The following is a 14,502-nucleotide window of genomic DNA, read 5'->3' as shown; positions in this document are numbered from 1 at the left end:
TTGTGAGAACATGGTTGCCAGCTGTAGAAGACCAAAGCAGAGCATTTGTCTCCCTTCTAGTTTTAGATGTTAAGCCTGAGTAGGGTTGCCTTGCCACCCTTCACGTGATGGCTGGAGATCTTCTAGGATTACAGCTACTTTCCAAGCAACATAATTCAATTCACCTGGAGACAAGGTGGGTTGGGAAATATCTGGAGATTTGGGAGATGGTGCTTGGGGAGGTCAGGGCTTAGAGAGGGGAGGGACCTCAGTGGGGTACAATACCATAGAGTCCAGCCTTCAAAGTGGCAATTCTATTCTGGGGAACTGATCCTGGTTGTCTGGAGATCAACTGTTATAGCAGGGGATTTCCAGGTGTCACCTGGAGGTTGGCTACCCCACCTGGAGCAAATGGCCACTCTGGAAGGTGGACTGTATGGTATTATGCCTCACTGAAGTACCTCCCTTCCCAAACCTCACACTCCACTCTCAAAATCTCCAGGTATTTCTCACGTTGGAGCTGGCAACCCTAGGCATGGGGCATGATGCTTTTGGCCCTCTATGTTGGAGCCTTTCTCTCCACAACAGATCCCAGCCCAGCCCTGGAGTGAACTGAATTCTTTTTATTTTGCCTGTTCTTTGCTTGTGGCTTCCCCCTCTCCCTCAGGAAGCTGCTCTGGATCCCTACTCAGAAACTGCAGATAAATGTTTAAATAAGTAAAGGAAGTACACCATGCAGTCACTCTGGGCCTTCTCCCTGGGACTGGGGGGCAGGGGATGTACCCATGGCAGAAAACGCCTGTCCAGTTTCACTAGGCCAGCAAACCAGCTCAACTCCTGGCTACCATAAGCCAGCCAGCCCAGCAGCCCTTTATGTCTTTGGCAGGCAATGCCAGTTTGTGCCAGCCTCGGGATGAATCCCCAAGAACGCAATCAATGAAGCAAGCCGCAGAAGGCTGTTAATAATCAGATCATCAGCATAAGTCACACAGTTCATCAAAGCTCCACAGCGACGCAGAGATGAAATACAGTTTTCTTTGCCTTTCTCTCCAAAACATGCTTTTTTTCTATCTAATAAACGTTGATGTACAAAATAACAAATTTTTTTTTAAAAATACTCAGCTGCATAAGCAAGAGATCTAGGTAATGTCAGAAACCAATGTGGGATGAGATGGGCGAAAGCGAATGGGAGGAGAAAAATCAAGAGCATAAGGAAGAGAGAAATGGAGGAGGAGAGATGGAAAGAGACTGGGGAGGAGGAGAACAGAAGAAAATTAAAAACTTGTTTGTTGAAAGAAACTTAAAACCATACCTTGGCTGTTTAACGTCAGGTGAGCTGGACCTTGAGGGGGAAGGAAAGGAAAAAAAGAAAGAAAGAAAAAAGACGAGTCATATAAACGCACGGAAAAAAGGAGGGTTTTTTTCCCCTCTTTGCCACAATTTAAAAGCTTTTTTTAACTTGTGACAGACATCCAGGCCCCCGGCAGAGAGAGAGAGGGAAGGGGGTTGAGGGTCGGATGCCGAAACAAACAGAAAGGAGAGGAGAAGAAACTTAAAATCCCGGACAGAACCAAAGCAATAACAAGAGGGGGAACAGGGAAAAAAAGAAAGTCTGGTTTCTTTTCGGGTTAAAAAAAAAAGCATTTAGGGCAAATGGCTGCATCGCCCAGGGAGAGAAAATGCTTTTTTTTCCCAGGCAAAAACAACAAAAATGGAAGAAACAAACACATAAACCAAACAGCCTTGAGGGGAGAGTGTTGTGTTTGCGGCCTGCGAACCTCGGAATTGAGCACGCTGCTCCAGGAAGAAAAAGCGTTAGTGGTAACAAGACCAGGGAGAGCCAGCCTTCTGTGGAAACTCTGTCACTCTACTGGGGGGGGGAGGTCACTGGTGGGAAAAGATCCACCCTTGGTGTCAATGAAATCAGTACGCAATTTCCCCCCAAACCAAAGCATCTCACCCACCATTCTGTTTGTAACAACCTTTGGTTAAGAGGAACTCCGCATCAATGCCCAGTACCACCACTACTGCCATGCCCCACCCCCCAGTGTAATGCTTCTGAAGAGCCAGAGGCAGCCTGGGACAGAACCTCACAGGAGGTGGAACTCTTGGCAGGGAGGGAAGACTGTGAGCTTCCAGGCTCATATATATACACATCAGAGGATCACATTCGTTTATTCAGTGTTATAATCTGCAATCACTCCCTTTCCCACCCACCCTAGTCTCCACCCCTGGACCTGGAGTCACAATCAAGGCAGAAGAGAATAACTTCCTTCCCCCATTTTGTCATATATATGAACTGAAGCACTGAGGTTTCCCCCAATTGCAACTCAGACAGAGAGCTTTTCCTCAACAGCACCAAACCTGGTCAGCTAAGGTGAGTAAGCCTTCCCCCCCACAGGGAGATCGAGCAGGGAAGAGGCAAATGTACGTGCATGCAGGCAGGTGCCTAACATGGTGGTGGTCTAGCAGGTTTGGAGGACTTCTTTGCATGGGTGTGAATAATAATAAGACCCTGACTGCAAGTAACATTTCTTTCTTCCACCTACAAGCATGTTATTCAGTGAAGAGCAAAGTATCAACCTCAACATTTACTTTGTCTGGGGAAAGAGGGAATAAAACACCTCCTCAATTGTTCGGGCTTTTGTACTTAAGCAGAGTTTCACCCACAGTCACTTTGCTCCATTCATATTTCTCCACCGCAAAGTGTTAAAATCCAGTCTCTTTAATCATGGGTTTTGAGGAGTCGTTTTTGCAATAAGCCATCCTTTAGCTGTGGTCCAAACAGTGAACTGACCTTCCATATGAATACACATGAAACTGCCTTATATTGAATCAGACGCTTGGTCCAACAGAGTCAGTATCGTCTACTTAGTCTGGCAGTGGATCTCATGGTCTCAGGCACAGGTCTCTCACATTGCCTAATGCCTGGTTCTTTAAACTTGAGATGCCAGGAACTGAACCTGGGACCTTCTGCAAGCAAAGCAGAGGCTCTTCCACTGAGCCATAGCCCCTCCCAATGTCCTTTAGGTGAAGACTGCCCCTCAGAACACTCTCAATCCACAGTGTGCACCAGGACTTTCTTTGTAGAAAAAACCCAGCAGGAACTCAATTGCATATTAGGCCACACCCCCTGACATCACCATTGTTTCACACAGGGGGAAAAAGCCCAGCAGGAACTCAATTGCATATTAGGCCACACCCCCTGACATCACCATTGTTTCACACAGGAGAAAAAAGCCCAGCAGGAACTCATTTGCATATTAGGCCACACTCCCTGATGCCAAACCAGCCGGGACTGTGTTCCTCTGCGTTCCTGCTTTAAAAAAAAAAAAGCCCTGGTGCACACACATAGCAACATTATTTGGGGAACATTTTCAGGCTAGAGATCCTTACTGAATTCCTGGCTTGCAAATCTTGCAAGGCAGAACAGGAGCCCCAGTGGCGCAGGGGGTGGGGTGGGGGGCTTGATCACTGGAACAAGTCAAACCAGAGGGCTGCTAGGAGGAAGGATTCTCACTCATCCCCTTCTCTGCTCCTTAAGGATGAGGACAAGAACAGAGCGAGGGGGCATTGCTATTCCTTCCGTGCTACCCCTCTGCCACCGCTCATCTCCGCATCAGCTTCAGACCCTGTGCTGGCAGCTGTTTCCGACAAGCACACAATTTCATGGAAATGAGGGGTTCTCACTCCGCCCCCTCCCCTCAAAGACACACGCATTTCAACCAACCCCCTGCCAATCAATCTGCCAAGCATCCTCAGCTCCAAAGTGGCTGCGTTCGTTCACCACTCTCAGACGCTCCTTATACAAACTCACACAAGAGCAGCAAAATTGTCTGAAGCTGCACACAACGGGAAAGCAGAACAGGCTGTCGTGCAAATACAGAACCACACACAGGCTGGGCGTTGTAACTAAGGGCTCCTCTCATTCCCTGTCCTGCTTCGAAGAGGGGGCTAGTCTCTTCTCTATCTCTGTGAGAAAACAGTTTTACTATAGTAGATTCAGAGAATGGGAGATATTTGCATTTCCTGTCCACGCAGATTGCCAAAAGGAGATAGTACCTTACGGAGGGTGGGTATCTTAGCGCTTCAAACAAAATTAGAAAGGGTAGGGGTCACCTGATACCACCCACAGAAGGCATCCAAAGCCACCCATCCATAATACTCTCCTCAATCACTCCTTCTCTAACCTGCCCAGTGAATGGAAACAGCTACAGTTCCAAGAATTAACTGCAGAGATTACAAGCTGCAAAGCCAGTAAAAGGGGAAGAAAAAACATAAGATTACAACTGCCTGGTTTTTACTAGAATGGGAGAGGCTGGAAAGGTCAGTCAAGGGCAGGAAGGTCTTGCAAGAGGCCACGTTCATGCAGGTACTGCTGAAAGAGAAGCCAAGGCAAGGTCTGACAATGCCAGGGGGGTTTGTGAGGTCATTTCTAAGAAACACTTTCTCCTGGTTGGAAGGGGGGAAACAGGTCCCAGCTACCCACACTGGTTTCAATGGCATTGTCATGACGATTGATGGCAAAGAAATCTCTACAAACCAGCTGTGGGAAGAAATGGGATAAGGACAACGGAAGCATGGGAAACCAACAGGTTGGGTCAGATGTCATCTGGATGAAAACTGATAACAGGGTAAATACCAAGCACTACGACTGCAGAAGAAGAGGGGAAATCATACATGTTGTCCCTAACTTGCTGGGAATTGGCCTTACCCTCCTCTCTTCAACTGGAGATTAGGGCCGGCGTGTGGGAGCAGGCCAAGTAGGCAGCCACCTTGGGCACCACTTGGCCTAGGGGCACCATGAGATGCCCCCTCTCCCCGTGTCCGCTGCCATCTGCCTCCCCGTGCCCACTGCCCTCCGTCTACCCTGGCTGCCGTCCACCTCCCTGTGTCCGCTGCCCTCCATCTCCCCGCACCCACTGCCCTCTGTCTCCCTGCACCCACTGCCATCTGCCTCCCCGTGCCCTCTGCCCTCCATCTCCCCCTGCTGCCGTCCACCTCCTCATGCTCACTGCCCTCCGTCTCCCCCCACTGCTGTCCACCTCTCCGTGCCCACTGCCATCTGCCTCCCCATGCTCGCTGCTGTCCAACTCCCCACACCCACCTCCCCATGCCCAAAGCGCACGCTGCCAATGACACTTCCCACAAGCGCTCAGGCTGGCCAGCTCCCTTTGAAGCAGGGGAGGGCCAGCCTGAATGCTCGTGCAAAGGGCGCACAGCCCAATGACGTCAATTCTGGTGACATCATTGGGCCGTGTGCCCTTTGCGTGCACAAGAAGGAATGGAGGGGCGGGGAAGCAGGTCTCAGCCTAGAGGCACCAGAACCCCTAGTGCTGGGCCTGCTGGATATTAAACCCAAAAGGTCTTGGCCCTGCTTCCTGGCTTGGAAGCTAGTAACCCTAAAACCAGATGTTTAGGAGCTGGCAGAGGTTTCTGGGTGACCAGAAAAGGCCATTCTGTACAGGGCAAAAAGTGCCATTACACATTCTTAAAAAAAATTTGGGGGGGATGAGGCTAAGGCTCAGTGGTAGAGCATCAGTTTAAGCATGTTGAAGGTCCCTGGGTCAATCTGCAAAACCTCCAACTAAAAGTATCAGGCAGTTGGTGAAGTGAAAGACCTCTTGTCAGAGACTCTGGAAAGCTGTGGCCTATTAGAGGAGACCCTGGCCTGCCTCAGCACAAGGCAGATCCAGGTAGCTAGCTGTGTTGTTCTGAAGCAATACAACAAAGTTGGAGTCCAGTAGCAGGTTTGTGTGTTTGCTACACCCTGGCTTGAACAAGGACGGCAGAAGGAGACACTGTACTCTGGGGAGCACCTCAGGATTGTAGTCAAGTCCCTGAATTTGATCATTTCTGCTCAGCTGGACAATTCCCCTTCCCTTCCAAAACCCAAAAACTGGGTCCAGGCGTTCTGATTCCCAATCTCTCCAACCCATTAATCCCCTCAAAAGCTGAGACAGGAGCCCAACTAACACCCCCTCTCCAGTCAAAGGATTCAGGAATTCAGGCTCCCTGTCCAATGCAACACTTCCCTCCCGCTAAATGGGAGTCTCATCTCCATTTAGCACACTGTTGTCCTGGGAAGGAAGGAAGATGGGGCTTGCAACAAAGGGCTCCCTGGGGGTGGGGGAGAGAATTCTGGTGGGTAAAACAAAAAAAAAGGGGTGTTGATTTTTAGAGAGAGTTGTGGAGTCAGAAATTGGTTCAAGATCATCCCACTAATAGCCAACCAGCCCTTAACCCATGAAATTTAGGAGTGGGGAGGGAGGGACCAGTGTGGCAAATGGCCCCAGATGACTCAGACAAATGAGCCAATTCACACAGCAGTACCTGTCGCCTCACACTCACATTTGAAAGGGGGGCAGGGTAGCAGTTACTCTGGCCAAGCAAATAGCAGAATTTCCAAAGGCCTGGCCTTTTTTCTATATAAATCAAGCGTGGGTGAGACACCCAGCCTTTTCCAGCTCCCAACAACCACCACCAAAAGAGAGGCAAAAGCTGAATAACTGGAAGAATGTTTGGAGGGGGTGCTTGGGAAGCAAGAGCAAGCATGCCTGGCTCATGCTAGAGGGGTCTGGAAGCCACAGTGCCTGGGGGGGTGCTGACCTGACCCATCTTGCCAAGCGCCTGAGCCGCACGGAGGAGGAAAAGGAGGCTGGGCGCATTAGGATGCTGCTCTCTCCTCCCGTTGCCATGGAGACCACTCCAATGATCCCTCAGGCATGACGGTGGCGGCCATATTGTTCTGACTGCTGCAGCCCCCCCTCCTCCATTAACGAACTAGATTTGTCTCTGGGTAGAAAAGGAGGGGTGGTCTCATAGCAGGGGGAAATAAAATAGAGGGGGATGCTCTCATTGCCAACTAGCCTGGGAGGGAGAGGGAGAGAAAGATCCCTTTCCTTTCTTTTTCTTTTCCTTTTTTCTCCCATGTAGATAGCCCTTCTGCTAATGTTGTATGACCTGTCCCATAGCTCCCTGTAGCCTTCTGCTATTTCAGCCGCCCCCTTTTTCTCTCACTCTCATACATTAATTTTGACCAATACCCAAAAGCACACATTCTTCCCACCCCCTTCCTCCCCAAAATCCAATCTGCATAGTGTAGTGGAAAGAATAAATCCCAAAGGAGATGCTGAGAAGTCTATCATTCCTCAAGGCAGGGAACAGAGACGAGGCAAAAGACACAGGCAGCTAAATCCCATCATTCAACAGAGAGGCCCAAGCATACTGCATTGCACACATATGTTCACATTGCGCCATTTCAGCAAAGTGCTTCACAATTGTGCAGTGTCTGAGAATGAACGTCACACCACACCCACCACACAGTCTTTGGTCAAGACGTGCCTCACACCCCACTGTACAGATCTCATGCACGTGTATCCCTTTACTACCACAACTTTACCATGTGCGCACCCACACACACGCTCCCGCATGAATACAGCCCAAAGGTTCTTTTCCCACATTATTTCCAAGTGTTGCACACGCCCACCTGTCAAATTTCTGAACAGCTGCACATCAGCACACTCTCAGGTTGTCATATTGCAGCCACACGGGTATACACTAAATGCCACATGGGAGCACACATTGTGTGCATACACATACACACCTCTTCTTTCTGCACACTCCCAAATTGTATATCACAAGCATGCACATGCACAGACAAGCCCTTCCCTATCCAAGTACTTGAACTCTCACTTTGAGGTGTGAAAGACCAGAAGTCAGGAGCTAGTGCAGAATTGCAGGGTGGGTGGAGCTTCCTCCTGAGGGGAGGTGGAGCTTCCTCCACCAGCAGCCAATTCTGATTTGGCTGAATGCCCACTGGTAATGGACCCTCACTGGTTCAAATTGCCTGGGGGAGGGAAGGCAGCATGGTATAGCCCAATCTCATCAGAACTTGGAGGCTAATCAGGGCCAGCACTTATAAGGTAAACCACCAAAGAAGACTTTGCAGAGGAAGGCAATGGCAGACCACCTCTGCTTCTCACTCACACCTCCAACCACGCAACAACCTCATTTGGGAAGCATAGGCAGAGAGAGGTGCTTTGACCTAAAGCATTTTCAGATGATATAAGAGACGTCATGTTCCATTGCTCTGCATAGGGTTGCCAATCCCCAGCTTGGGGCAGGGGATCCTCTGGTTTGGAAGCCCCCCCTTCAAGGTTATCAGAAAACAGGGGGGGGGGGTTTCAAAGTCCACTGGGCAATCCATTATACCCTACAGAGACTAGTCCCCTAGGGTATAATGGAGAATCAATTTGTGAGTTTCTGGAGCTCTGGAGGGCTGTTATCTTTTTTAGGTAGAGGCACCAAATTTTCAGCATAGCATCTGGTGCCTCTCCTAAAAAAAAAAACAACCCCAAGTTTCAAAAAGATTAGACTGGGGGTCCAATTCTATGAGCCCCAAGAGAAGGTGCCCCCATTCTCCATCACTTCCAATGAAAAGGCATTTAAAAGGAGAGCTGTCCCTTTAAATGTGATGGCCAGAACTCCCTTCAGAGTTCAATTGTGCTTGTCACAAACTTGCTCCTGGCTCCACCCCCAAAATCCCCAGATATTTCCTGAGCCGGACCTGGCAACCCTAGTTTTGAAGCAAATCTAAGCTTCCCTTAGGTCACAGGTCAGCAATGGGGGCGGGGTCCACACTATATATTGTGACCTCTACCCACTCGTGGAACACTTGATCCGGCTGCAGAGACCACAAAACACAATCACTATAGTAGCAGAAGGTGCATTGGAATGTGTGTGTGTGCGAGCGCAAGTTTTAAAGGTTTGAGAAACACCACCATTGAGAAAACTCTGCAAACCATTCCAGCCAGAGCCCCACTTGCTGGCACCACCAAAGTGAATAATGAATGTGCCCATCACCAGCTTGCTGGGCACAGGGTGGCCACGATAACACGTCCTGCCTTATCTGAGCGTGTCGCCTTGACGACAGGGCCCTTAATCAGGACGTGCTCAGGTGATTAATAATGAGCTGGCACCGGACACATGTAAATCACGTCCCAGGGAGATTTGCAAAAACACTCACCCATTGGCTGCAGTGTTCCTGCTTATCTGCATATCACTGACCCATTGGCTACAATGCATCCTGTTTCATTGCATACAACAGTTCATTAGAGAAGAGGGTGGCTATGGGAAGAGGGAGAGTTTGTGGAGGGGAGAGGGTTTATATCCCAGATTCAATATTAAATATATTTACAGTATAATCCTAAACCTCATCTCCAAACAGTTTAGGATGGCTATTAAGCTCTGTTCTGGCTTAATCAGAAGATACTCCAGTATATCCTGAAGACATGCCAGCGGATCTGGTGATACATCTGTGCCAAGTTGTGCCGGCACTTTGCTAGTGTAACCCCAGTGCTCTCATGATAGTATTATAGACAGAGTTAGGCTTAATTGTTTTCATAAATCTCCCTGGCCCTGGGCATAACCTGGATACCAGCACCATGTTACAGCATTGAGAAACCTGGCGTATCTCAATAAGAGCTCGTAGAGGCCCATGGAAGTTTTTTAAAAGTGCCCCCCCCCAAGCACTGGCATAGCTGATGATAGCAACTAAATCTGAATCCATTCACAGCCCATCAACACACTATGTAAACCCCAGCCAGGAAAGCCATAGCTCAGATAACATGATATGGGGCTATATCTCTCTTGTTTCTAGTTGGACACACTTAGAACACAAATGGAGGGGGATTTGGTGGTAGAAATTGCATAGAAAGGGCATTGGCACAGCTCAGGGGCACTAAGCACAAACAGCCAAGGAAGAAAACACAGATTGCTACAGCCTGGATGGCTTAGGTTAGCCCAGTCTCATCAGATCCTCAAAGCTAAGCAGGGCCAGCCCTGGTTAGCATTTGGATGGGAGACCATCAAGGAAGCCCAGACTCATTATGCAGAGGCGGGCAATGGTAAACCACCTCCGCGCGTCTTTTGCCTTGAAAACTCCCTAAGCGGTTGCCAAAGTCAGCTGTGACTTGACAGCACTTTCCACCACCAAGTGTTAATACTGCTCTGCTTAGAACCTTTACAGACATGTCATTTCAGGATGCAGACACCAAAAAAGAGACTTTACCAAGGCCGGGGGGGGGGGGGGCGGTACAAGAAGAATGCACCACACACAGCCCAGGGAGGGAAGGAGGGGTCTGTACCTCCATCTGGGACTGCTGCAACTGTTTTTCCCTGCCCCACCATGTCTACTCTGTTTACTGCCTCCCACGACAGTAGCTACCAGAAAGTATGTATATTGCAGAAATAGTGGGTGGTGGGTAGGAGATGCTAACACTACTGCATGATACCACGCAGGTGTAACCACCTCTCCTGCAAGAATAGGGAGAACAGAAAGAAGCACAGCTACAGTCTGGGGCAACTACACCTTTCCACTCTAATCTGTTAGATCCAGGTGGGTAGCCATGTTGGTCTGAAGCAACAGAACAAAGTTAGAGCCCACTGGCACCTTTAAGACTAACAAAGTTTTATTCAAGGTGTGAGCTTTCGAGTGCACACACACTTCCTCAGATAGATAGAAATGGAAGATAACCCAATGTTGACAAATATCAGAAGCTAAGCAGGGCTGACTCTGGCAAGTACTGGGATGGGAGACCTCCTTGAAATATCAGCAGTTGGGAGGACAAGGGCAGGCTTTATTCAGCCACCTCTCTGAATATCCTCCAGGCCCCAGTAGGGGTCAGTCACCAGAAGTTGACATGACTTCCATATGCAGACACAAACACACACACATAAAATACAAAAATCCCCCCCTCCCATAAAAGAGGCTGAACAGCAAATTAGCAACATGGTGAAGATATTTTAAGATATGAGGAGACAAACAGGAATAACAAGTTAAGTATATAAGGTGAGCAGTTGTTTGGATTTAATTAAGGGAGAACAACAGTAAAGCAATAAATATGTCAAAACAGGAGATAAATGAGTAAGAGAATCCTTTCTAATTGTAGGAAGTTAACTGAGACTCTCCATTCATCTCATCTCAAGCATGAAGGTAACAAATGGCTTTTTCCCCCTTTTGTTGGAGTGGGGTGCAGTGTTATATGGAGAAATGGAAGAGAGGGGGCTTTTTCTCTCTCCATTATAGTAGGGACTTGGAGAGCACCCAATAATATTGTTTCGAAATAGGTTCAGGACAGAAAAAAGGAAATACTTTTCAGAACAAGTAATTGAACTGTGGAATTCAATGCCGGTGGAGGCAGTGATGGCCACATACATAGATGAAAGCAGGGCTTTTTTTCAGCAGGAACACACAGGAACACAGTTCCGGCTGGCTTGGCATCAGAGGGCCAAATATGCAAATGAGTTCCTTCTGGGCTTTTTGTACAAAAAAAAGCCTTATATGAACAATGGTGACATCCGGGGGTGTAGCCTAACATGCAAATGCGTTCCTGCTGTTTTTTTTCTACAAAAAAAGCCCTGGATGAAAGGACATATTATGAAGACATTCATTAATGGCTACTAGCTGGGGAGCTTATATGTACAGAGGCAGCAAACTTCAGAATACCAGTGCTGGGAGACAGCAACAGGGAAAGACTTCAGTCTCTATGCATTCTTTGTTTAGCCCTCCAGGGCAACTGGTTGGCCACTGTGTGAAGCCATGTTTTGGGCTGGATAGACCACTGGTCTGATCCAGCAGGCCCCACTGATGTTCTTATGTTCTAAAAGAGAACATGATTGCAGGAGTGGATTGAAGCCCACATCTGCAGAGCTTCATAGAACTCTCTAGTTCCTCCCAGTCACTCCACAGTGCTCCTTCATAAGAACGTAAGAGAAGTCATGTTGGATCAGGCCAATGGCCCATCCAGTCCAACACTCTGTGTCACACAGTGGCCAATATATGTGTGTGTGTGTATATACACACACACACACACACATATATATATATATATATATATATATATATATATATATATATATATATATATATATATATATATATATATATACACACACACACACACACATACACACATACACACATACCGTGGCTAATAGCCACTGATGGACATCTGCTCCATATTTTTATCCAATCCCCTCTTAAAGCTGGCTATGCTTGTAGCCTCCACCACCTCCTGTGGCAGTGAAATCCACATGTTAATTACCCTTTGGGTGAAGAAGTACTTTTATCTGTTTTAACCTGACTGCTCAGCAATTTCATTGAATGCCCACGAGTTCTTGTATTGTGAGAAAGGGAAAAAAGGACTTCTTTCTCTACTTTCTCCATCTCATGCATAATCTTGTAAACCTCTATCATGTCACCCCGCAGTCAACGTTTCTCCAAGCTGAAGAGCCCCACGTGTTTTAACCTTTCTTCATAGGGAAAGTGTTCCAAACCTTTAATCATTCTAGTTGTCCTTTTCTGCACTTTTTCCAATGCTATAATATCTTTTTTGAGGTGCAATGACCAGAATTGTACACAGTATTCCAAATGAGACTGTACCATCGATTTATACAGGGGCGTTATGATACTGGCTGATTTGTTTTCAATTCCCTTCCTAATAATTCCCAGCATGGCGTTGGCCTTTTTTATTGCAGTCACACACTGTCTTGACATTTTCAGTGAGTTATCTACCATGACCCCAAGATCTCTATCTTGGTCAGTCTCTGCTAGTTCAGAGACTTACCAAGAGCTGGGATTCTTGGCCCCAATGTGCATTACTTTGCACTTGGCCACATTGAACCTCATCTGCCACATTGATGCCCACTCACCCAACCTCAACAGATCCCTTTGGAGTGCCTCACAATCCCCTCTGGTTCTCACCACCATGAACAATTTAGTGTCATCTGCAAACTTGGCCACTTCACTGCGTACTCCCAACTCCAGATCATTAATGAACAAGTTAAAGAGCATGGGACCCAGTACTGAGCCCTGCAGGACCCCACTGCTTACTGTCCTCCACTGTGAAGACTGTCCATTTATACTCACTCTCTGCTTCCCATTAATTAGCCAGTTTTTGATCCACAAGAGGACCTGTCTTTTTACTCCATGACTTCCAGTGGAAAGTGCTGTGTTTTCCCTTATTCCTTTCCTTGGTGTGTTCCATATATAGGAGGCCATGGTCCCATCAGCTAGTTGTCTATCTCTGTCTGTCATGGGATCGGGGCACTGGCAGAATGCTACTCCATGGTTGGTGGTTTGCAATCATGTTGCTATGCAGGGCTTTTTTTTAGCAGGAACTCCTTTACATATTAGGCTGCACCCCCCTGATGTAGCCAATCCTCCAAGAGCTTACAGGGCTCTTTTTACAGGGCCTACTGTAAGCTCTTGGAGGATTGGCTGCATCAGGGATGTGTGGCCTAATATGCAAAGGAGTTCCTGCTACAAAAAAAGCCCTGTTGTTATGGGCTCCAGTGCAACTTCTATGCTCTCTGCACCTTCAAGTGGTGGAAAATGCTGTCAAGTTGCAGCCTATTTATGGTGACCATGTAGGGCAGGGGTGTCAAACATGGTGACCCAAGGGCTGAATCAGCCCCCCAGAGGGCTATCAGACCTGAGAGCAACTCACTGTTATCTGCTTCCTTCTCTCTCTCTTGCTTCCTTCTTCATCACAGCTTGCTTTGCCAGGCTTGCTCAATTGCGCAGGAGCGATAGAGGAAAGCCTCTATTTTCTCCATTGGCTGATCAACACATGCAGCAACTATGTACAAAAGCTCACAATGCCCAGCCATTTCATGTTTTCCCCTGGTCCTGGATCTTAGGCTCAAAGCACTGACCATGAGATTTCTGTAATGAATGTCAATAAATCAAAAGTAGGTTTGCAACTTACAGACACACACCTGAACAATACCCGAACATCATACTCAAGATTGCTACAGCACAGACATTATCTCCAGATTTTTATGCAATAATTCAGAGCAGTGTCAGTTATCAGAAACTGTTAAATAAATAAAATATTGCAAGAGTGCTAATCTTTAAAATATATTTTAAGTTTAAAAAAAATTAATTGTGTTTATCTGTGTCCTTTATAAAGTTTATATCTCCATTACCTGGCATTACATTGGCACACATGGTTCAACCCGAAAAGGTCTCATTTATGTCAGATCCAGCCCTCATAACAAATAAATTTGACAGCCTGATAGGGTTTTTATGGCAAGAGGCAAACAGATGACTTGACATTACCTGCTTCTGTATAGCAATCCTGGACTTCCTTGGGAGTCTCCCATCCGTATACTAACCAGGTCTAATCCTGCTTAGCTTCAGAGATCTAACAAGATCAGTCTCGCCTGAGCTATCCATCCCCCTTTTTTGGAGGGGGAAGTGTTTTGGATACATGTTTCCAGTCTGCAAAGCAGGCATGGGATACCAGCATTGTCAATACACCAGCACTGGGGGAGGGTCTAAGGACCAGGCTGCAATTCTATTAAAAGTTCTATAGACCACGTTTCCGTGTGGCTCAAAAGTGGTTTCCCACATGACAGTCATGTATTAAAACCATAATCCAAGGTGACAACACTGGCAAGTGAATAAACTATCACAGCTATTTAACCCAAAGCTTTCTGCTTTCTGAGAAAACCGTG

General features: G+C 47.4%; 1 protein-coding gene across 2 annotated transcripts in view; it reads right to left on the bottom strand.

Annotated features, from left to right (window-relative positions):
* The window catches only part of NRXN2 (neurexin 2), a 468,353-nt gene that overhangs the window by 343,830 nt on the left and 110,021 nt on the right, over nt 1-14,502 (bottom strand). The window contains exon 4 of one of the 2 annotated variants that reach the window (XM_060252607.1): nt 1,292-1,321. In XM_060252607.1, coding sequence (XP_060108590.1) covers nt 1,292-1,321 — 30 coding nt within the window. Of the gene's footprint in view, nt 1-1,291; nt 1,322-14,502 lie in introns of those variants that run through there. The other variant, XM_060252583.1, reaches the window with a different exon arrangement.

This window comes from Heteronotia binoei, chromosome 1 (genome assembly GCF_032191835.1).
Source record: "Heteronotia binoei isolate CCM8104 ecotype False Entrance Well chromosome 1, APGP_CSIRO_Hbin_v1, whole genome shotgun sequence".
Classification (NCBI taxonomy): domain Eukaryota; kingdom Metazoa; phylum Chordata; class Lepidosauria; order Squamata; family Gekkonidae; genus Heteronotia; species Heteronotia binoei.
This window is presented reverse-complemented; position numbering and strand designations above follow the sequence as displayed.